The sequence below is a fragment of the Pecten maximus genome, chromosome 8 (genome assembly GCF_902652985.1).
Source record: "Pecten maximus chromosome 8, xPecMax1.1, whole genome shotgun sequence".
Lineage (NCBI taxonomy): Eukaryota > Metazoa > Mollusca > Bivalvia > Pectinida > Pectinidae > Pecten > Pecten maximus.
The window spans coordinates 34,199,382-34,224,334 of NC_047022.1; the positions used below are offsets into that span (position 1 = coordinate 34,199,382).

Sequence of the window (24,953 nt, forward strand, 5' to 3'; positions counted from 1 at the left end):
CAATGATATGAGAATCATTGAACGATATTTGATATAAAGTATTGTCCATACTGAGCTATGTCACTCTAGAATTTTAGATACTAGTAATGTAAGTTGATAGTAATACAATTATACATTCATTTTGATTCTCTTTTCATTTACTGACTATCACACTTTCTACTTACAATGATGTGAGAATCATGCCAAAGCATCATTCGACACAAACAGAACTACTTACTACGATTTGTTTTTTTCGTTTCATTGCGACCGAGTGTAGTTATATAAATCTATGTCACTTTCGAACGATATTTTATATGAATTATTGCCCATAATTAGTAAATGTATGTTGATAGTAATACAAATGTAGATTAATCCACATGCCAAAGAAGACAATTTATGTAAGCTTAATGTAGGTATCCTCCACAAGGCCTACATATCGAGAAAATTAGCATCGAAATGCATGGTATTTCTTACAACAAATCAAAAGATGGCGCAAAGATCACCCATGTCAAATTTCATGACAATCGATCCATTACTTCCTGACAAAAGTAAATTGTCTTTATAAGACATTTGCTGTACTCATGATTTATGATTGAATATTGATTTAATGTATTTGATTTCCACAAGAAATGGTTAAGAACCGTGCAAAATGGGAATAGTCTTATTCTGGCGGCGGCGATTTTAGACAAATTGTTCCCCTTTTTCAATGCAAATATATTCAGAGCCTGCATTTAAATGAACAATTTTAATTGAAATACTTTTCATTCCGTTGCCTTTTCAGATGTCAGCGAATAGTTTAACTGCAAGTGACCTTGGTGCTTATTTATTGGTTGAAGTTATAGCTGCAGTAAATCAAAGATAACTTCAAAGTGTTTAACATTTTGTTAATCAGCTAACATACAGAGAAGTAGACTTTGGTGTTAGACATTACTATTGTTGGTATCCAGTATACAAATCTACCGCGTTGTTTGGTCCAGAATACCTACATTAAATGTCTATCATTCCGACGATTATTGTTGTTAACACACCTTTGATAGAGGGACATATTTACTTATTTCTGAACTTTATACCTATGTTACGGAAAAATAACCTTATATTGACATCGACAGCATAATACACTTATTTCAGAAAGAATTCAAACGATTTACGTCCATTATCAGAACTTGCTATTTGAGCATGGTCATGATGGATTGTATTTACCTAAGGCACATAAAACGATAAACAGTAATACCTCCGAAGACAAATGGCGATTTCATGGTACAGGAATCCGATCCAGTATCGCTGCCGTTATCTTACAGTCAAACGTGAACTTCCGGTGAAATCAAATAACATTCTCATTTAGCGCCTCAAATATTTAGAAAATAAAACAACATTAATTTGCCATTAGGAACTCCTGCCTGCGCACAAGTATACGTCAGAGAGGGTGTGATATGGTTAAAGGCGGGTGTCTGAATACCGATTGGTCACACTTGCTATATTCTACCGGAACTAGTATTACATATAAGTATTTTGTATCTGTTTTATTTAGCATACAAAACACCATGAGATTAATATGTGTTACATATGTCTTACTTCTGAGTGTGATTGGAGTGGATAATTTACCTTTGTTGGTAAGTATGTTATTTTCCTTAACGGTTAAGCATTATAATGAGCGACAAAAACAAACATTTTACACTTCATACAGTTTAATTTCATGTCTTGATGAGTCTTATGTAGACCCAATATCTCTATATGTATGTATAACGTAAGGTTATCGAGCGTTCCTAGATTTTCCATAGGATATAAAGCCTATACGTTCGTTATAAGTTAAACTTTGTTCTATAGATAGACAGTAGAAACAGAGCACTTCGTGCATATCACCATTGTTATAGCTTATTGTTTACCTGCTAAGTGTTAATTTAGGGGATAAAACATACGGTTTGTCTATTTCAGAAGCATCAATATCACCATCATCACCACCGTCCATTAAGTAAGTACAAATTTTGCCTAATGCCTCTTCGGAACCAACTGATAGTAAATATACCATCAACTTACGATATCAAGGTTGTACTCTTCCGTGGTTTCAATCACGTTCAAGTCTCGTTTTGACCCTGTTTATGGATATTTGGCAATATTTGTCAATATATGGTCAATGTTATTAGGAAATGTTAAAAATGTAGACGTCTGTTGTTAATAGGACACTTATCGCAAGAATTTTGATGAACTACAGACATTTGGGAAATGTGTGTTTCTTGTCCTTCATGAAATGCCTACATTTCACCTTTTTTTACTCTAGATTGATCACTCGACTCATCAGTGTGTGACCATTTTCAATTGCAGCAAGTTGATTTTTGTTGTACAACTTAGTAATGTTCAGTGACATGAACATAATATACATAAATATGGAAAATGTTTACTATGATTATTTAATAAGTATTTTGCCTTTAGAAAATAAGAAATAAGGGCAACTTTGATTGCTATTATGAGTTAAAGGAACATGTAAGAGAACTTTCACTTTCGTAATTTAAAAGAAAATCCAATTTTTGACAGTTATGCAAGCATTCATACATATTCAACAATACACATGGAAGATACTGTATGGATTCGCCCTGTAAAAGGTCAAAATAGTAATTTCACTTAAGATCACACATTATGTTTTTGTATCTTTAACCAATTATAGCACACAAACGAGCACACGCCCATATATTTTTTCTTGCATTTTCTCCCATGCTATTAACCCCCATTTCCAAAAAATGTATATGAGAAAAAAGTTTAATGCGTGAATTATTTGACATCACAGAGGTGTAATCCTTTAGTCACATTATACATGTAGTATATAGAACAACTCTCTGCTTTAGTCAGATTGTATTTGGAAAAGATTTTCCTATGTATCGCGGTAACGATTTTCCTAGGTATCATGGAAACGATTTCCCAATGTATCGTGTGCGTGAAAAATAACAGTGTGAATAAACTTCCACATTTTAAAATTTGATTCAACATAAATATAAAACTTGATATTGTCAGCAATCAACGTGCTTGAGAAGTTGCGGTCTATCTCACATTGGCTCGATGGCAGGCCTGACACGACAGCTTTTGATTACATATATCGTGTCAATATGGGTAAGCATCATACCATATTTTAACGATTCAACAAAACAGATTAATCATGATTGATTGATCACAAATATATTCTGTTGAATATTACATACAATAATTGGTGTTAATTAGATATATCTCTATACGGTGGGTACCATTGCTGGTGTTAATTATATATATCTCATTACGTGGGTATCATTTGCTGGTGTTAATTATATATATATATACGGTGGGTACCATTGCTGGTGTTAATTATATATATCTCATTACGTGGGTATCATTTGCTGGTGTTAATTATATATATATATATATCAGGACCGTGGGTATAATTAGTTGGTGTTAATTAGATATATCTCTGTACCGTGGGTATAATTTGCTGGTGTTCATTAGATATATCTCTGTACCGCGGGTATAATTTGTTGGTGTTAATTATATATAAATATATCTCTGTACCGTGGATAAAATTTGTTGGTGTTAATTAAATATATCTCCGTACCGGGGATACAATTGTTGGTGTTAATTAGATAGATCTCCATACCGGGGATACAATTGTTGGTGTTAATTAGATATATCTCCGTACCGGGGATACAATTGTTGGTGTTAATTAGATATATCTCCATAACGGGGATACAATTGTTGGTGTTAATTAGATATATCTCCGTACCGGGGATACAATTGTTGTTGTTAATTAGATATATCTCCGTACCGGGGATACAATTGTTGGTGCTGTAAAGACATATCGTATACAGCTTCAATCTATTCATATTTTCGATAGTTTTCATTAAGTAGATTCCATATGACGTTCATTAACGATATGGATATTCTTCGGCCTTTCTTTCTTCATTCGATTGTTGGTACCGATCAGTTTGAAGATATATTAATCTAAGGTTTCATAATTTTGACAGGCGCTGGATTAAATCTTTTTCAAGGAGATATCGACGGCTTCAATCCCAATGTGAGTTACGTTTCCATTCATTTTCAACAGTTCATTATTAAAGCAACCACGGTATCCGATATGTACAAGTGGTCTTCATGGTCCCTGTACACTTTCGGATTCATGTCTAAGGTTTGGGCCCTAGCACCAATGACGAGTCCTAGAAGGGTAAATCAACTGTATAAAGCATTTCTATATTTTATTTTAGGTACCTTGTGTATTGTTCACTAAAATATCAAATTAGAACTCGTATCCATTTTTGTATCGTTTGGATAGTCCAACTAAATGAAACTTTACTTATAGTTGTAGTTTGATCCACTCGTATAAATTCAGTTGTCCCTTAACCAGTTGAAGATTATAGTTATGCTTTTAATCTTGATGTAAATATAAAAACGTTTGACTGGAAATACACTCAATACAAACATTATCTTTAAATCCTCATTTGTTAATTATCATGTTTATACGAAAATCTGTTCGTTGGAAATGGTAGACAATGAGCAAGTGTCGAATATGCTGATAGTGAAACATATTCAAGTATTATACGAAAAAAGTAGAAATAGTTATTGATTAGGGAAGGGAAGAGCAGGAAGTGTCAACTTTTACAGAAAATAGTAAGGGAAACACTTGATACGTTACACAGGTACACTGATGTATCAACAACGAAGTGAAATAACACAAGTTAATAAGTTACATGACGCTGTATTTCTCTTTACAGTGCTAAATTAAATATGAATACAGAATGACACATTAAACCCAGTCATTTTGTTGTGGAATTCACATTTAATTCAGTTGTTTTATGTTATGGACGTCGGGGTTAACCGTTATTAGAAGCATACATATTGAACCTGAATTATTCTATTTGATGTCTTACCAACTTTCCTCTTAGCTATCAAAGATAACTATAGGTGACGTTTCGCTTTTCGGTAACCAATTGAAGTACATTTTAATATTTTATTTGCAATCGTCAGTACAGTAATGTATATTCATTGAATTCTAGATTGATAACATCACACAAAGAATAATATTCTCTTAACAAGTCACGTAATTAGTATCGGGGTTTGGGTATGATATATTCCCTATGAATATTAACAGACATAAATATGTATCTATATAACGTTATTGTCTGTTCTGACAGCGGCGGACAGCCACAACAAACAAACAGAATCTGTGGAATACCAGATTGGTACCCTATATCATTGACCCTTTGTTTGGTAAGTTTAGTACAAATGGTTCTACTCCTAACATTTTCTACTTGAAAAATTCATCAGGCAATATCTGTAAAACAAACAACAGTCCTTTGGTATCTACATCACGCTGTACTAGTAATACTCCAAGGGGTATATATGGATTATTGAGTATCAGCGTTTAGAGATGCCATGGTTGTGAGAACATCTAGTCAGCTACTGCCAAAAGCTTAAAGGGTATTTACTGTTTGCAATGTAAGAATTTGAATATGTCTTGCACATTGTGAAAGACGTATTGGATACAGCATAGCTTCAAAACAATGAAATTGTTCAGAAAAAAATGTGTACTCTAAGAACAGGTTGTATGTGATATAACTAGGGATTTAACAGGAAAATATTATTTTCTTTTCTATGATAAGAAACTAGTGAAGAACGGGATATACATGCGGCCATAGAAGAATACCATCAGAAGACATGCATTCGCTTTGTCCCTCGGACAAACGAAGAAGACTATATTCGGCTGACAAAGATTGATGGGTTAGTTCGTAAACTGGTTAAAAGATAGAAATTCGAAAAAGAAATCTGAATTTTGTCTTTGAATTGAAATTTGTTTGAGATATATATACTTACATGAGACAAACGCCTTTACTTTACCATTATAAAATCATAAGAATATAGTAGACGGGGTACAGAATGCGTAGTTGACTGTTACAGGTGCTACTCTAAGATAGGCCGTGTAGGCGGGGGACAGAATGTGTCGTTGGTATCAGCCTGTCTCAAGAAAGGAACCGTCATACACGAACTTATGCACGTGCTCGGGTTCTTTCACGAGCAGACACGACCGGATAGAGATGCATGGGTACAGGTGATCACTGAAAACATCAGAGGAGGTACATTTTACAATGTTATTAATTACTTGTTGCAACACTGACATACACAGTTACTTACATTTGTATCTTGCAGACAAAAAATTCTCTAAGTCATGTGTTTAGTGGACCATTCCTTGAGTTTGATCTTGAGTTGCCTGATTTTGATTATAGGCTACGAACACAACTTTGACAAGCTTGACAGTCGCCTTGTGGACAATCTGGGTGTGGAGTATGACTACGGTAGCGTTCTACACTACAGCAAGTATGCCTTCAGCACTAATGGCAACCCTACGATCCTGCCCACACGTATGACACTGGCTACACTCGGACAGCGATATGGCTTTAGTTATCTTGACCTCGAGCGGATCAACCTCCTATACAGATGTGGTGTGTATTTATATAACCAGGCTTTTAGTTCACATTCTTACATCTTTCCAAAAAAAAAATGTGTTGTAAATGTAAATACCTCAAGTTCGAGTTTGTTACACGGCAAATGCGATTATCCAAATTCGACACAGAATAATGATTATTATTTCTCATTTTGTCGATATATTTCTGTAAATAACAAAGTCATCATTAATTGAACCAGGAATACTATGCATTACTACTTTGCCTCGGATGTAGGATGTGCGAATTGTACCTGATAGTCCAATCCCGATTCTACTCGCGATTTTATCATTTGTAAACACCGTTATAATCCTCATGCTCCCTCAAAACTGACTCACTTTCTGGCCTTTAGTTGGGCGTTTGACCCTGTGGGGGAATATTTGAGGCTCTTGTCACCTGGCCTTTAATTGAGCATTCGACCCTGTGAGGAATATTGGGGACTCTGTTACCTAGCCTTTAGTTGAGCGTTGGCCCTGTGAGAATTGTGATGGGCTCTGTTACCTATCCTTGAGTTGAGCGTTGGCCCTGTGAGGAATGTGTAGGTATCGGTTACCCGTAGCCTTGTGTTGAGCGTTGGCCCTGTGAGAAATGTGATGGGCTCTTTTACCTGGCCTTTAGTTGAGCGTTGGTCCTGTGAGAAATGTTTAGGGATCTGTCACCTGGCCTTTAGTTGAGCGTTCGATCCTGTGAGGAATGATGGGCTCTGTCCAAATGTGCGTTTAGGTCAAACATGACATTCTTTTTCTGATGCAGATATTCCTGGACCACTTCCGGTTTCGTATACCTCCACCTCCACTTCCACCTCAACTACACCGACCACCACGATTCACCCAACTCCGGCTATCACACCTACATATCCCCAACACTCCACCTACCATATACCCAGTCCCTACTACCATGGTCCATCCAACACTGCCAGCCAAAACAGACATGCCTTCCACATCATATCCAGGACAGACTGCCTACCCACAACGACCATCAACGTCATCACCTGCCCCCACACAGAGCACTGCCTTTACTACACCCGAAACGATTACGTCAACGGGTTGGTCACATTGGTCGGTATGGTCATTTTGTAACCTCCAGTGCCTGAGAACTAGGTACCGCTTCTGCTTCAGCAACCATCGGTCCAATTGTCCAGGCATGACGGAGGAGAAGCGACGGTGTACGACGGGATGTAGAGGTAGGTTGCACCGATTGTTGTTATAATTCTTTTCACGTGTTAACAATCTTTCCCAATAACAAACACATGACTGACAGATACTTTATCTCAACGAATCGTACAAAATTACAAAGGGATAAGTATGTATACGTTAAGGATTACTAATAGAGTCCATCATATGTAGGTACATTCTGTATGTGTGAAATTCTACCCGAGAGTGCAGACTTTCCCTATCCCACACATCTAACATATCATGTACTATTTTCCTCACACCGTTTTCGTGAAAGACATGGGAAAATCGATCCAACATAGAACTTTTGTATATTTTCTCGGTGACCGACAATAAAACCAATGACATATTTGGAAAGATGAGAAAAATTCCTCTGCCTATACTTGCTTGCACAACATAAATATCTAGTCTTTAGCCATTAAAAAAGATTCTCAACAAACAGTAACAATATGACTAAATTTATAGGACAAAAGATCACAATTCATAATTTTTTCAGATGACACATAAAAAAAATGATAGAGCGCATTTGTGAAAGTTACCATTCATATAAACAAACAGAAGGGGTTTTCCAGTGACGTCACACAATTAAAAAGTGCTTTCGGACCTTAAGTTACTTGTTGCACCAATGTGGTAAGAGATATCCAATCTGTGTGTTCCATATGGGACAAATGTTTCTTACATAAACTACATATAGTTTAGATTTGATCATTTGTTAAAGGGAGGTAATATCAGGATGTATAATAGATTAATCCAAATGGCCTCAATATCCTACTAAAGCTTTAAAATGTATTCATTTTTATACCACTGGAGGATAACAATAAAGTTTGGATAACAATTTAATAAGTTGCATGCATCTATAAATTTATATCACGAATTTTGTTATTTATTTCCATAACGCAATTATTGTTCTTCATCATCATTAATTCATCATCAATAATACTTCAAGGATATCCAATGTTAATATCAGTTTTCATCCACGTCAATGTTCTATCTCACAGTGGCGTGGACTTTGGGATGCTGGCACAATAACTTGACAAACTCTGCCATTCCATCTGTGGAGGGCCAGTACCCAACCCTTACTGACCAGTACCACTCACGTGAAGGGTCAGTCCGGAAATGTGCGAATGTCGCGTCAGACTCAGGTCACGTTGTGTTTGCCGTGTTTAATAGCGGCATGTGTTTGTCTGGACCAGATGCCCAAAAGACCTTCTACAAATATGGCCCATCCACTCTCTGTAGTTATACTGGGGAAGGAAGCACGACAGCCATGAATGTCTACACTTTCCAACAAGGTACTACACAAACGCTGATTCTCAAAAAATATATAATTCTTACCAATAGTTGAAGACTCAAGTCAGTTCGAACAGTTTTCGTTATACAGAAGCAAGATATGATAATTATTTAGAAGTACATTACATTTTATGGTATTTTTGACCTTATTTGCTCAGATATTGACGGCGCATGGGGACCTTGGACAGACTGGACGCAATGTACACAGATGTGTAATGGTGGGAAAAAGTATCGCTATAGATACTGCAACAGCCCTCCTCCTGTTGGACATGGCGCTACCTGTCTGGGATCCGGTCATGAGGTACAGGATTGTAACATACAGCCCTGTCCAGGTGTGTTGTAATATTGTCTAGTTTTTATAAGGAGTTGATGAAGATAGCTAACATCAAATGCAATGAACATGAAGGAAATGAATATGAAATAGCTCACAGGTAGTTCAATTCAGAGTTGCTTAAATAAATATCACTGGTTTTTCACTTCGAGTAATCGGTGGCTGAATTAAACATAACATTGAAGAATTTTTCACATCAGATTAATGTTAATGTTGCGTTATACGAAACAATAAACATGCATGTAGTTAACTGAAGTGAAGCAATCTGCATATATTCCGCCGTAAATCATAAATGTAAAACTGTATCGATCCTTATTGTAACACTACGTTTTCTGCAGCGGACACTAAGTGTGGTGTGAAGTACCATACGGGCCTTCCCGGTACTTCCGGTATCATCAACGTCGGCGAGTATGACAATTTCATGAAGTGTGAATATGAGATCGTGACGGCCGAGACGGACCTTACAATATCTGTGTCAATTACAAGGATAGATCTGGAGTACACAGTTAGCTGTATGAGTGACGCACTGCTGGTCAGTACATATTCTTCGTTTAATTATTAAAAAATATTGTGGTATATGATTTAAATTATATCATCTTTAAAAATACGCCGACATGGTCCGATATACGCTTAGGATCGGAACAACCCGAAATTCGTATGATGATTAAATAAATAAACATTTGAAATGGTTTAAACTATATGTAACAATAAATGCATAATGCGTATGATTCAATGGCTATTTTTTATATTATTTTATTTTATTTTTTCCCCGAATCAATCTCTTTAAAACAAAGTGTTGTGCTTGTCAGATATTTGATGGTCCTAACGACAATGCGACGTTCCTGGGAGCACATTGTGGAACTGTACCGCCGGCGTCAGTACTGTCTTCATCAAACAAAATGTACCTCAAGTTCCTGACAGACGAGACCACAACAGGCACCGGTTTCACAGTGCTCTACACAATTAATCAGAACATCCGTACGTCTACTGAAATCCACCTCCCTATCGTATATCTATCTCATCACAGATGTCTACTAAAATTAATCTGCAACACTCCTCCCTCTCGTATATCTGTACGATCAAAGACGTTTACTGAAATTCATCACCCTGTCGTATCTGTCTGATCACAAATGTCTACTGAAATCAACATTCAGCACTCGTCAATATCGTTTATCTATCTTATAACAGATGTCTAATGAAATTAATCTTCAACACTCCTCCCTGTTATAAATCTACGTGATCATAGATGTCTACTGAAAATAGCCCCCAACACCCCCCACTGTCGTATATCTGTCTGATCAAACTGAAACTAACCTTCGACACTATTCAATGTCGTATATCTGTCTGATCAAACTGAAACTAACCTTCGACACTATTCAATGTCGTGTATCTGTCTGATCAAACTGAAACTAACCTTCGACACTATTCAATGTCGTATATCTGTCTGATCAAACTGAAACTAACCTTCAACGCTATTCAATGTCTTATATCTGTCTGATCAAACTGAAACTAACCTTCAACACTATTCAATGTCGTATATCTGTCTGATCAAACTGAAACTAACCTTCAACACTATTCAATGTCGTATATCTGTCTGATCAAACTGAATCTAACCTTCAACACTATTCAATGTCGTATATCTGTCTGATCAAACTGAAACTAACCTTCAACACTATTCAATGTCGTATATAGACTATCTGATTACAGATATTTACTTAAACAAATTTCCATAACCACCTCCTTGTAGTAAATATGTCTGATCATAGATATTTACTCAAACTAACCTTCAAAACCCCTCCCTGTCGGATCAATGACTTACGAAACTTACCCGTCCATTACGTATGATTCCTCGTGGTTCGATGTCATTGGTTTACTTCATCAGTTTATCTTACTGGTTCAGTCATAAAGTTGTTAATCACTTATATAGTGGGTCTATATATAATGAATAGATGCTATTATGAACGTGTTTGTTACAGGTAAGAGTTGCATACAACCCCGGAGACCTGGACACGGTCGATTGATAGGGGACTCACATTTTGCTGGGGACTCCATATTCTTTGAGTGTGACCATAGATACAACCTAATTGGGTCTTCCTCTGTCGTATGTGTTGACCAGCCTACATTCGCGGTATGGTCCGATGACTTCCCTAGCTGTGTCCAGACTATCGCAAGGAAAGCACGTAAGGGCCACCAGCAATTTGTTGAAAGTGAAAATTAGAAGAAAAAAACAGGAATGAGATCTTTAAAAAGTTTGTTCAAACGAGTGCCATAATTACAGTGCTTACCATAACCTATTTACCTTCAGGTCACTACTTACCTCGAGCATTGTAGTTATTTTTCATTATTCACCAAAGTAGTTAGCCGAGGATATAACTTGACCACAGGTATGCCCTTATTTGTATTGTGGCTTTCGTTGATAAAGCAGAAGACTATTACACTTCCGGAACGGATCTTTTTATTCTCCTTGTACTTTTTCAAGGGTCCCCATGCAAATAGGATAAAGATTATTATGGTAATACTTTGCCCTTGTTTTACCGATTTTGAGTCAGAATTTCGATTCTGTTTTATGTTCGTATTCCTTTCTGCTTCATTAAGATACTATTGTATGAATATATTTAATACATTGCCAATAGTGCTTGTCATTGTCCTTGTGTTTTTCCGTTGCTGTACCTAACAATGCCCTATTGTAATACAATGTCTGTAGACACTACTGCACGGGATACAATTATTCCAGTGGCCCCACCATAACTCATATCTCATATAGAACGACATTTAGTTGCAGTGTGAATCATATAGGTTATATCTACAGATAACAATTACACAGTATTCCAATGGAACCCGTTATATCGGGATACGTTCGCATCTTGTAATTTCGCTAAGTACATGGATATGGAGCGTCGGGTTTTATATCGACTCTCTCGTGACTAGTTGGAAATTATTGTAATGACCATATGATGATGAAAAACAATGTATGAATTAATATATCTTAACAATAATTTGTTTGTGTTGTTGTAAAGGAGAAAAGCGTCATACACTGTGCTCGTTCGAAGGAAATCTCTGTGGATTTAAACAGCAACACAACGATACTGACGATTGGGTATTGGCGAAAGGAGATGTAGGTCGATTTCCACAACGACCAATGGGGGACCACTCGCATGGTTTAATGGGTAGGTTTTCATGATGCTACGACAATTTTGTTTAGCCGATTAAGCATCACACCATCTTCTACTCATGAAATACTTTTTGGCTTACTTTAATACATAAACGGAAATGTCACAGCATACTACCAAACACATAAAATACGAGCACATTCCTCCCTTGATATATTGATCATGATATACAAACTTCAGCGCATAGCACTGAATCGACAACATTCGTCTTTGTTTTTTTTATTAGGAAAAGGTCATTTTCTGGTAGCAGAGACGACACGTTTAAACCGACCTGGCGACACGGCTACAGTCGAGTCCAAAACGGTATCTCCCATTACATGGAATCAATGCCTAACATTCTGGGTTAGAGTTATCGGCCGTGATAATTCCTATCTTGATGTAGTCATTCGGTCTCCTAGTCGAAGCGAGAATCTGTTCACTGTACCCGTGGATACAGGCTATCGTGAGGGAATGGTCTGGTTGGAATACAGTGCCACATTCCAGTCAAAAGAGCCCTACCAGGTAAAACGATCCATAATAAGTATCAACATTTATATTAGTATAATGTCCATGTGACTGGAAATGAAAGATTGATATCTTCGGTCATTTCCGCACCGTGACCTCAATATAAGTAAATACACATTACAATGAAAATAAACAAAAGTATATAACGTCTTTAACTTTTCGAGTGTACTGTTGAAGTATGTATAGTACATTGGGTGCAAATTATGAGATATATCACAAATCTCCTTTTTCTTTGTAGATTGAATTTGGATATACGGTCGGCGAGGGTTTCGGCAGTTCTGTTGCTTTGGATGACGTGTCAATTCAGCCAGGATCTTGCATGTTGTAAACTACTATATTTTTACGGAAGTTAAGCTTTGAAAGAATCTCATATCCGCAATAGATGCAGCAATATGTTTATATATATATAATTATATTCAATTTAATCAAACATAGAATATGTTGTGATTCTTACTGTAACCGGCTCTATCCGTGCCACATTCTTGTTGAGTTTGACTTTTAGTTTTATTATTGATTCGACTACAGTAATACAGTTTGAAACAATAATAGCATCAATTAAAAAAACAACGTATTTTAAAACTTTTAAACTTCCGAAAACATATATTATGTGTGTCTGTTCTGATGTAAATAGCTTTTTGCGCCTTTCGAAAACAAGACAGCGTACCGAGTAATTGTTGAAGTGTCTTCCCATGGTATTATAGTGATTATCGGAACATTGCGCTGTGTGATAACTCCTACAGATGGAACAGCCCTGGTGACTGTCGCCGGTCCTGTATCTTCATTTACGACGCTATATTGGACCCCAAAAGAATGCTTTTGTGAGAAACAAAAAAAACAAATAAATAAAATCGACTTAAATATCTGAAGGGAAAGAATGGCCTCTTTTTTTTAATTATATGACTGATCTACATTCGCCATCATATTCAAGCTGACTGTCACGTTTTGGTAATCAAATTACTTTAAACCCGATTTGGGAAGAAACATATGTGTCAGAAAAAAGTCAGGCAAAAACTTCAAATTGGATTCTGAGTTTATATTAATGAAAACTATGTCATCCCATGGTATCGTAATGTGAACTTATCAGAAACGTTTATCTACGATAGCAGACTAAACATTTTATTTTATTTCCATGGTCATGACCGATTTAGTGACATTATATCGGAGACGATGCTTAAGAGTGTCAATCGCGGTCGGTGTCCTGGATGTTGATAAACGTTTGACGTTTTTATCGTACAGTGTAGCTAAATATACCACTGCCAAAACGTGAGAAAGTGTTGATATTGAATATTCTATGAAAAATGTTTCATCAACAATGGTAATCTATATATTATCATGAAACATAGCATGTCAATATGATTTAGAGTATTTCAACTTTTTGTAGCGTTCAAAAATGTCAACTCCGTTTCGATGATGCCATACACGTAATAAACACATTGATGTTATTGGCAATTCAACACGGACACCGCGATAACTATATGGTATATGTTATTATATCACAACACTAATCACTTAACACCTCGATAACCATATGGTATATGTTATATTACAACACTAATCACTTAACACCTCGATAACTATATGGTACATGTTATATTACAACACTAATCACTTAACACCTCGATAACTATATGGTACATGTTGTTATATCACAACACTAATCACTTAACACCTCGATAACTATATGGTACATGTTATATTACAACACTAATCACTTTACACTGTGGTAGCTATATGGTATATGTTATACTACAACACTCATCACTTAACATTGCGGTAGCTATATAGTATATGTTGTTATATTACAACTCTAATCACTTTACTTGGTTTAATTTGGTTTTATTTTGTTTAACGTCCTATTAACAGCCAGGGTCATTTAAGGACGTGCCAGGTTTTGGAGGTGGCGGAAAGCCGGAGTACCCGAAGAAAAACCACCGACCTACGATCAGTACCTGGCAACTTCCCCACGTAGGTTTCGAACTCGCAACCCAGATGTGAAGGGCTAGTGATAACGTGTCGAGATACCTTAACCACCCGGCCACCGCGGCCCCCAAAATCACTTCACACTGTTGTAACTATATGGTATATGTTGTTTTATTACAACACTAATCACTTTACACTACGGTAACTATATGGTATATGTTGTTGTATTACAACACTAATCATTTTACACTGCGTAACTATGGTATATGCTGTTACATAACAACATTGATCAATTCACATTGTAGTAACTATGGTATGTGTTGTTGTATGTATAAAATAAGCAACACTTATCACAATGCAATAATATTATGCATAGTTTATTGGAATTATATCAGATTATTTTCGATGTATCAAGAACATATATGTTGTTAAGAAAGTAATATGCGTATATTAATGTAAAATACTATGAATGGACATTTGATTAAATAAATCTTCATTTCATAATATGTAAACGGTTATAGTATACCACAAAGGCTATTTTAACCTGATTTCAAATGAAATATAGAATGATTATTTCTCATTTAAGTTTTCAATGAATTGAGTTTTACACAAAACATAGACTAAGTCGATAATTTGTAGAATGTATGTAGTAGGTATTACTATGGTAGACCACAAATGCCGCCTAATAACAACACAATGTGTTTCCTTTGGAAAAACCATTATAATATATTTTAAGGCTGTAAATAGTCAGTAAAAGAAATGCATGACAATTTTATTGTCAACGTAAAATTTCCAAATAATGGTACAGACAGTTCTTTACTAGGCATTAAACGAACTACAAATGTACAAAATAATCATAAATAATCAAAAGTCATTAAATCATGATAAGTTGATATCTTAGAACTAATATATTACTCTATAACCGGCCTACATATAGTATAGTTCTATAAATCGAAAAAGCGATAAAAGAAACATTTGCTGTAAAGGGACTTCTGTATGTCACACACAAATCAATATCAGGATACAGAACACATATATTAATGTAAACATTAAACATGAACTTTGTACTATCAGTGTTACTTCAGTGATAATGCCTATGATGTGTAGAGCTACTGCCCCTCACCAGTGACCGTTCATAGGTAGTTAGAGGTCAATATGGTTCATCACCATCTGATTCGTCAGTCACAAACATCAATCACAGAAAAATATGGACAAATTTCATCAAAACTGTATTCTTTGTCTTTGTTGCTGAAATTTCTGTCATTGTCCAACAATTTATAACCAGCTTACACACAGTTCATTTAAACTTTTTCTTCAACGTAAATAAAAAAAAATGTTTCGGGCTTTAGAACCCGTATTAAGCCCATAATTGCATTCCTAAAATTATTTTTATTTCATCAAATGCTGACTTAAAACGTAAAACGTTCATATCCCAAAACGACGTAAAAACATTACAACAGTTTTCTCTTATTCCACTAATTTGGCGTCGTTTTGTCGATGAAGAAATAATCCACTACAGGTGAGTTGTCTCGAACTTCTCCGAGAGTGACTGCCAATCACCAATCTCTATCAGGGCGTTTATCTCCGACTTAATGAGTGTGTCATCAGGGGCAATAACCTCAGCCATAAAATTAACTCGCTTTCCCTTTGTCCAACTGAAGCTATTATCGAAGCAAAGGCAGTCTGGATAAAATAAATGTATAGAATCAGAAATACAATTTTGCAATGGCGACCTTTCCAGCAATAATTGCTAGCTGAATCATTAATTTTGGGAAACAATTTTACAAGATTTAAAAGTAAGTTACATCTGACTAGTTACAAGTTATAATCCCTACACAAGACCTTTATTCATCGCTCGGCCAATACCCATGATATTAATCTCAATTCAATTCAATTTGATTAGGGTTGACCAATATCTATGATCCGAAATTCAATTCAATTCAATTTCATTGGGGTAGACCAATACCTCTGATCAAACATCAATTCAATTCAATTTGATTGGCTCCACCAATACCTTTGATCAAAAACTTAATTCAATTCAATTTGATTTGGGTCGACCAATATCTAGGATAAAAAAACTCAATTCAATTCAATTTGATTAGGGTTGACCAATACCTATGATTCAAAACCCAGTTCAATTTAGGTAACTGTAGAATAACGTTACATTATCCAGATTTTACTTCATAAACAGTACGTTTGGGAATACGTTAGCTTCATCAACCACAGAGGTACTATTATGATATAAATGTATAACTCGAATATATACTAGTTTGCTGAAATAAAGAACATAAACATACATATTCAAGTATGTTTGAAAATATCTAACATCATTTAATGATTTAATGGGAAAATAAAACTTTTCAGATAGCAGGATTCACTAGAAATGGTTGTGATAATCAATAATTGTTCAAGATGTACGTACATGTATATACAGCACGTCTTGCGCACGAGAAGAGGGTACAATTGTAGTACGTATCAATAATGGCACAATGCTACTTACATAAAGTGACACAGATCTGATGTAAAGTTATCAAGTAAACACTTCTTCAGGTTTTAACTCCCGAGATAAACATAGCTTAAAGCTATTATGTACGTATATAAACAAAGTAAGATAAAATATGAACATCAATATCATACATAACATATGCAGACATAATCAACACTTAGAACAGCCAAATCGTTATTTCTAATACATGTATATATAGGGCTCAAGATGTTGTAGTATATACTTGATAACTGTAACAGAAGCTGGTAATGACAACATAGATATAAAAGCATAATGCGATGACGAACAAGAAAACAATTCAGATGGTATATGATATAGGTAAAATGGGGTTGCATATCATTCAAAAAATATTTGTCTTTAAAACAGGCATTTGTTAAAGACTACAAACGTTCGAAAACGTCTGTTTCCTTTGTGCAAATCGGCGTTTGCACTTTTGCTTGAGAAAGGAAACAGACGGTTTCGAAAGGTCGCAAACACAGTTTTCAGCTGTGTTGACGATAAACATCTTTTGGTATCACACCAATACAAAACTTATTCAGTCATCACATAGTAATTCGAATTGATAATACTATCCATAGGAATAACACACCACGTGAAACTGGTGAATTCAACACTTATACTCAAAATATTTGAAATAAAGAAGAAAGGGAGGAACTCTTTATAATGATATCTGGGATGTTTTCCCAGGGGATTAATTAATCAAATCCTGTATATCAAATTACAAGTTCATGTTTGGGTGTTACAGACTAAACACACAACATCGCATGCACCATACTATACCAACATTTACGTTTCTCGACCATTAATACTTGTACTTGGTGACAGAAAGAAGACTTCGGCAGAATAGTGAATTTTCTTTGATTTAAACCAACTGAATTTATTGCTGAAAATTACTACATCTGAAACAAGAAATTTACATTTGACGAGTTACACGTTCAAACTACATACTCTAGCTACAATCTAATCAGGAAACACATAGTTTCCATCGGCAATAAACATACCGCTACTATAACTTGTTCCTATCGTTTCAACACTCTTTTTTATTTATTTTTAAGTTCATAGTCAGCAATATTTAATAGAGCAAAAACAATCGACAGTAGGTATAATTGAGGTGTTCATAGCTATTATCAGCATTGAAGCTTATATAATCAGCAATGTGTTTCCTAGAGTGTCCATAATCGACAAAGATCTTTCCTTTTAACGAATCTTTGTTTATACACTGGAAAAAGGTTGTGACTTTTGCAAGAGATTTCTACGGACTAGTGGTCTCAGTATCGTTCCCTGAAACATATAATATCCATACCAACTAGCCACGATAGGTATTTATTGTTCTCCAAAGACAGACAATATAGAGCCATTGTTCATGGCAAACTGATCCAATACCTTATTGTTTTAATTACAAGGACTAATTACACCCCCCCCTTCCCAACCATCACCGCCATATAATGGTAATTGTGGGCTTACACAATGAACAAATCTAAGGTTATATACGATTAAATGTAGCTTTGTTATTGTAAAGTCATGCTAGAAAAATGTTAATGAAAGGTTAGTCACGCAAGATTAATGTTAATGAATAGTTAGTCACGCTAGATTAATGTTTATGAACGATAAGTCAAGCCAAATTAATGTTAATGAATGATTAGTCAAACTAGCTAAATGTTAGTCACGCAGTATACATGACTGTAACACGAGATACCTGTACTATTATATTTCAATGTTAAGTCCTCGTTTGATACTTACAAACGCCTAGTTTATCACAAGTGATGCTTCCATCCTCAGTGACCACGTGACTATTTACCCGTGTTACAGGTACGATTGGTGTTAAATGACCATTCTCCTTATAGCTAACACCAAATCCAATATCATAGTCGTCTGTCTGGAACTCCCATCTACAGAGGAATAGACACACATACAATTTGTATATACATGTATATACTTAACGATAAATTATAACGGGTTTTTTTTATAACACATTGAGTATACGATCCGTCGCTTTTGAATAAAATGATAATTTTACATGATATTATCACATTATGGAATTATCACTTACACATTTATAAATTTCAAAGATGTGGGTTTTTCCCGTTTGTCTTGCCGAACGCCTCCATTTAATAAATGGGAGAACTTGACAGGACAGTAAAGGTACTCTTAATAACGATCATTCTACAGTCGTGTCCTCCTGGGACCATGCCATAAAACATCTTAAAGTTTCAATCACTATACCAAACAGGTCCATCTATGACTGCGCAGCGTCTGTTACTGTCACTAATCATATGAAAACTTAGCACCACCTAACACAACTTGTTACCAAACAATAGTGTCCGTCTCTCCACCTCGCTCTACATATCAAAGGTGAAGAGGGAGAAAACGTCTAAATACATATTTGTGTTTACGTTTACTCTTCCACAACATTCTTGGTACAGGAGTTCCAAAGTTCACATCCATACAGCAGAGTTAAGTCTGTTGTGGTTAATGCCGATATTTGGAACTGAATTCAGATTATTCTTTTCTTCACGCAAGCATCAATTCTACAACTATTTGATCATATATGTCTACCGTTTCTTAATGAAAATACTCAATACTAGTAGGTATAATACATATTTTTATTTAGTTTTCACCGCCCAACATTTCACGTCTCGTCGGCGATTTATTACTGTGTATAAATCAGGCTCGAGGCCCCATAAAAAGTCGCTCCTGAGAACTTGTCCAAGAACAATGTTGAAATTTTGTTTGATGATAAAATGCAAGGTGTTTCAGCTTATATATATTTCGATGTATGGTATAATAAAAACGATGTATTCAATATCACTATCCAAACCGTATCAGTTCCTTAATCTATATCAACGACGACATCATGTAACGTTGTGCTGTCCAACACAAAGAATACCAAAATAATAATTATAACGTAAATATTACTCAAAATATCGATAAAACCGGTGTAAACACGAACAAAAAATGTAGATCTACATGGAGACCCTTTGAAAAGTACAAGGGAAGAGAACCAGGTGTTCCAAACGAGTAAGCGTCCTTTTTTATCAGCGTCATCCGCCGTAACAATTTAGGTTGAACGTTTATCAGGTCTCATTCTCCTAACATACATGTAGGCCCAATTCTGTGTCATCATATTTGTCACGCTTACCTGAGGATAGAGCCCTGTTTTTCAACTGAATACTCCAGATGTAGTTTATCTCCCTTTGGTATAGTGACCGTCTTCATATGTTCAAGCAGTTGTGTGTTTTGTAGGTAATACGACTCGGGTACGTCCCCGCCCTGACATATCTATACAAAGACAAAATGAAAATAGGTTTATGATACTGAACATTTGATGTAAAATATTCACTGTACCGACCGATAGCCTGTGAAACAAGGTGTATTATAACTACATGTCGCATGTTTATGTTTCTTGCTATTTATTCGTCAATGCATTATGTTAAAAAGTACACTCTTTATTGTACCCTGACGAAACAAGAGTCCAACAGTGGTGCTATAACGACAGAGCCAATCGAAGTTCTAGTTTTCTGTAATCAATAGATATCTGGACAAGAACATACAGGAATTATTAACGTCAGCTTGTCAATTAAATGACGATTAGTTTGATCAATTACATCCTGGTCACTCGTTTCGTATCCGTGATGGTAATCAACCAATCAGATCAACACTTTATAACATCCTGGACCTACGTTTGAGTCACACTTATTATTACAATCAACCAATAAGATCAGAGTTGGCATTCTTATTAGGGACAAATGATATTATCTACCAACCCTATACCTTAGATACGTACATTTGTGACACACCTCGGGTTACCATCAGGGTCCGTTAGCGTCCCACCGAAGCATGCCGGTATGTTGCTTGGATCAATGTACTTGAACAACAACTCTTTGTAGTCCCCTGTTAACAATATGACAGACTTGTACGAAATTCATTGTCACTGACATACGTAAAGGTCCAATCACCCATGAATCGCATCTAATCAATCCATGCATGTTACAATTATTAAAAGTATGCCGAACATCCCTCCACTTACACGGGGATTTGACACGTTCCTGTGACCCAGAATGAAAAAAGTAATATCCCCAGTGCACGACAAACAGATCACTTATTATTGAAAAGGTCATGGACATCGTCTTTCAAAACCCAATGCATTTTGAAGTTCGATTCTGGCTACAAATGAAGTCCGTTTCTTTTCATTAATTGCTATTTCTAAGACGAAATACTCTAAAATTCCCATTAATATCAATCTTGATATATTTCGAGCGTTTCTGAATGGCAACGGGAATGTCAAACCAATCCGAAGCGCAGCTACATGAGTAGCAATCTCACGAGCAGTGTCCGACCTTCGTTTATATTGCACTTTTAAATCCCTGCTCGAAATATCTTTGGTACCAATGCAAAGTTTAGAGTATTTTCTTTAAACCGGCCCATAGATGGAAAGAATAGAACTTCATTTGTGATCAGAAACTTTTAAAAGCATGTCATAGATTTTTAAATGACGATATCCTTGCCCTTGTCTATGGTAAGTGATTTAGGGGGTCAGGCCGTGATGTTATTTCTTTATTCTGGGCCATAGCAACATGTCACTTCTCTGTGACCACTCACAGCCATACGTACCTCCTGATATGTGAATCTTATCCTTCATGTCATCACTGATCAGAGGTCGTGCCAATTTGTACAGCAGAGGGAATATCTTAGGAGCTGTTTGTAAAACGAAAGTCGTATCTCATTATGAAATGGTTGTAAAATAAACATCGTTTTAAAGTATTTTAAAGAGAATGCCGTCTTTTTAAGCTAAAATGACTGTAATAACGAATTTCTTAGACCGACGGCACATAATTTGTCACGGTATTTTATAATAAGTAAAGTCGCATCGATCTTGCGTTTTTTCCTACAAATGGCAGAGGGCTGTACTTTTTGACTTATTTTGTGGCTGGGTTTCTACCATAATAATATAACACTTTCAATTAATTTCTCTGTTGTAAGCAGAGTAACGGTGTAAAATACCTACCAGCAGAGCTTACACTGACCTTCAACAATCATATTTTGTTGTGTTTAAAGCATTAAGAAAAGTTCGCACCTATAGAAACGGGGATATCATGTCCATACACCAAAATGTCTGACACACCTTTAGGTCACACTATGCTAGAAATAGGTCATCCACTCCTTACATATACCACTGGTCGAACTATACTGACAACATCTCCTTACGGACACATAAAGATCATGCGTGTTTTACATAAAAGTCATGTGGCAATGATATTGGGGTCGCACTCTACTGAACGCAGGTTAACAACACCTTACCGACCCAATAAGTAAACTGTACTTATAGTAACGATTTCCCAGGGCAGACGTTTTAGCGAAAGCGAGGACTTGTGAAATATCACCAAAACGAAGCATTGTTTAATCAGAAAATCAAATAATATCCAAAATGATTCTAAAAATTGTCTTTGGCCGCTTTTGAGGTAAAAAAAAGATAAAACACGAAGCAACAAAAAAGTCAATTATTGAGTAAATATAACAAAAGTCACAACCATTTGATGTGTCCGCCCTGTCCCTTATGTGGGATACACAAACGACACCCTCATCTCTTCACTGATTGAAGTGGTTGACTTTAAACGTAAACATATCATTTCTGTTACGCTACCATTTTCAATAAAACTTTTTTTTTATTTTGTATAATTAAGCTTTCAAAATGAGTTGAAAAAGGAAGCCTTGCGGCACAAATTGAACTACATTGTGAGTACGTTTAGCTCACCATTAATGACCAGTAATCGCCTCATCATTTCCGGATAGTTGTCCTCCAGTAGTTTTACCAGGTGTAGATACATCTGCATACCTGTTTAGACATCAATCATAATGTATGCTGGTATATTGCCCACACGCCCGTTGTTACATCATAACTATATATCACTTTATGTATATATACATTGATCAAATATTCTTATAACGCAGTAATTCAAGTCGTATAATACGTAATGAGAGACCAATGAAAATAAGTACTCGAAAGTTACAGAGGTACATGATATTCAACAAAGGTCACCAATTCCGAACGTTTTAACACTTAACACATTTATTTTGAAAATATGTTATTATAATTGTTATTGTATGTGTTTGCTAGGCAACCGAATGAGTGAAAAATAAGGCTAAAGTGTGGGTTTCTTACTAACAAATGACTGACGTGTAATTGACTGCCTGTAATGTTTTAAGTGCATTTAAGTTTGTTTCAATAAACATTGCATCTAGAATAAGAATCCTGCACTTAAACCAACCCTAAAGTCAATCGACCAAGAAAATAAGTACAACTCCATGAAAATTATATGTGAGGAATTACCTGCCCCCACTATGAAACTTGGAATGTTCGTTGGTGGATGACTGTTAATGGGTAGGTAATATATTCACTTACCTGGTCTCCAAAGCATCTTTGTACTGACCCCCTCCATATCAAATATGACCGTCAAACCGTCCACCCTTGTCCCCGTCTGTTTACGATAAAATCAGCGCTAACTAATGTTACTGATACAACATAACAATCACACGTATAATGCCGACCGATCATATAGATACTGTTTTGATGTTAACATGATGATATATCATATTATTCAGGAAATGATTAATCATTATTAGGACATATACAATAGCTTGTAATGTGATACAAATGACAATATGATACAGAAAATATAATATATTGTATTAAAAAACACTTTTCTCCTTGTAGGAAGATATCTAAATTCAGAAAATAATAAATACTAAAAGTACGAGAGAAGAAAAAAAACAGAGAATAGTCTCCCTTTCCACCGTATTTATCTTCCCTAATATTGGTAACAAACCATTTTAAGAGTACATGGCTGATGGTGAATATTCTTCGAAATAATTAGATAAAAATAAGCAATGATGATGTTGTAAAAGTAAAGCGAAAAATAATGCAGTAAAGCCAAGTGAAATGAAGAGGGTCTCTTGAAACACGTACACACGAGTGTGATACCTACCAAGAGAGACCTCTCCTTTAGGTCATCGACTGTCATCTCGCACTGAAGGATCTTGGTCTTCTCCAGATCGGACTTACGGACAGAACACATTATTCCTTTGATGTCCAGCCGTCCGAACAGCTCTACCCGGATCTGTGAGCCGTCGAGGGCGTGGCCAATGAACCCTCCCGTCAAGTATTTCTTTAACACCTATAAGTTAGCACAATACAAGTACATTGTACATAAAATTGACTGACACAATCAAACATTTCTAGATAACAAAAACTCCAAGATTTAAAAATTGAATTTATCAAAATGTTGTCGGCAAATTCGCTTATCCATTACAACTTATATTCAATGTAAATGTGTCGTAACGACTACATGATGTCGGCAGCATTTGTAAATGTATCGTAACAATGACATGACGTCATCATCGTTTGTGAATGAATCGTAGCAATCACATGACGTCAGAACCGTTTGTGAATGTATCGAAGCAATTACATGACGTCAGATGCGTTTTATGAATGTATCGTAACAATTACATGACGTCAGAAGTGCTTGTGAATGCATCGTAGCAATTACATGACGTCAACAACGTGTGTTTTAGAGTCATAATGACTCGATAACCTAGTTTTATGTGATAGAATTAACTTAACAAACCAGACGTGGA

General features: G+C 35.8%; 2 protein-coding genes across 7 annotated transcripts in view; one reads left to right on the top strand and one right to left on the bottom strand.

The window, feature by feature from the left end:
- Positions 1-2,542: 2,542 nt before the first annotated feature.
- Positions 2,543-13,223, top strand: LOC117332279. The gene is given in 17 exon segments (XM_033891165.1): positions 2,543-2,585; positions 2,983-3,078; positions 3,960-4,009; positions 5,124-5,199; positions 5,592-5,709; positions 5,887-6,062; positions 6,213-6,428; positions 7,182-7,414; positions 7,416-7,611; positions 8,599-8,892; positions 9,049-9,222; positions 9,560-9,753; positions 10,031-10,199; positions 11,198-11,401; positions 12,239-12,388; positions 12,618-12,892; positions 13,134-13,223. Coding segments are annotated over 17 exon segments (2,754 nt in total).
- Positions 13,224-15,168: 1,945 nt separating this feature from the next.
- Positions 15,169-24,953, bottom strand: part of LOC117333284 (retinal-binding protein-like) — a 58,327-nt gene continuing 48,542 nt past the window's right edge. For all 6 annotated transcript variants that reach the window (XM_033892513.1, XM_033892511.1, XM_033892514.1 and 3 more), the window contains 8 exons: positions 24,305-24,493; positions 23,722-23,797; positions 23,074-23,154; positions 21,933-22,016; positions 21,106-21,212; positions 20,461-20,600; positions 19,062-19,210; positions 15,169-16,498 (listed from right to left, as the gene is read on the bottom strand). In XM_033892513.1, the coding sequence (XP_033748404.1) occupies positions 16,329-16,498; positions 19,062-19,210; positions 20,461-20,600; positions 21,106-21,212; positions 21,933-22,016; positions 23,074-23,154; positions 23,722-23,797; positions 24,305-24,493 (996 nt within the window). In that variant the 3' untranslated portion in view covers positions 15,169-16,328. The remainder of the gene's footprint in view (positions 16,499-19,061; positions 19,211-20,460; positions 20,601-21,105; positions 21,213-21,932; positions 22,017-23,073; positions 23,155-23,721; positions 23,798-24,304; positions 24,494-24,953) is intronic.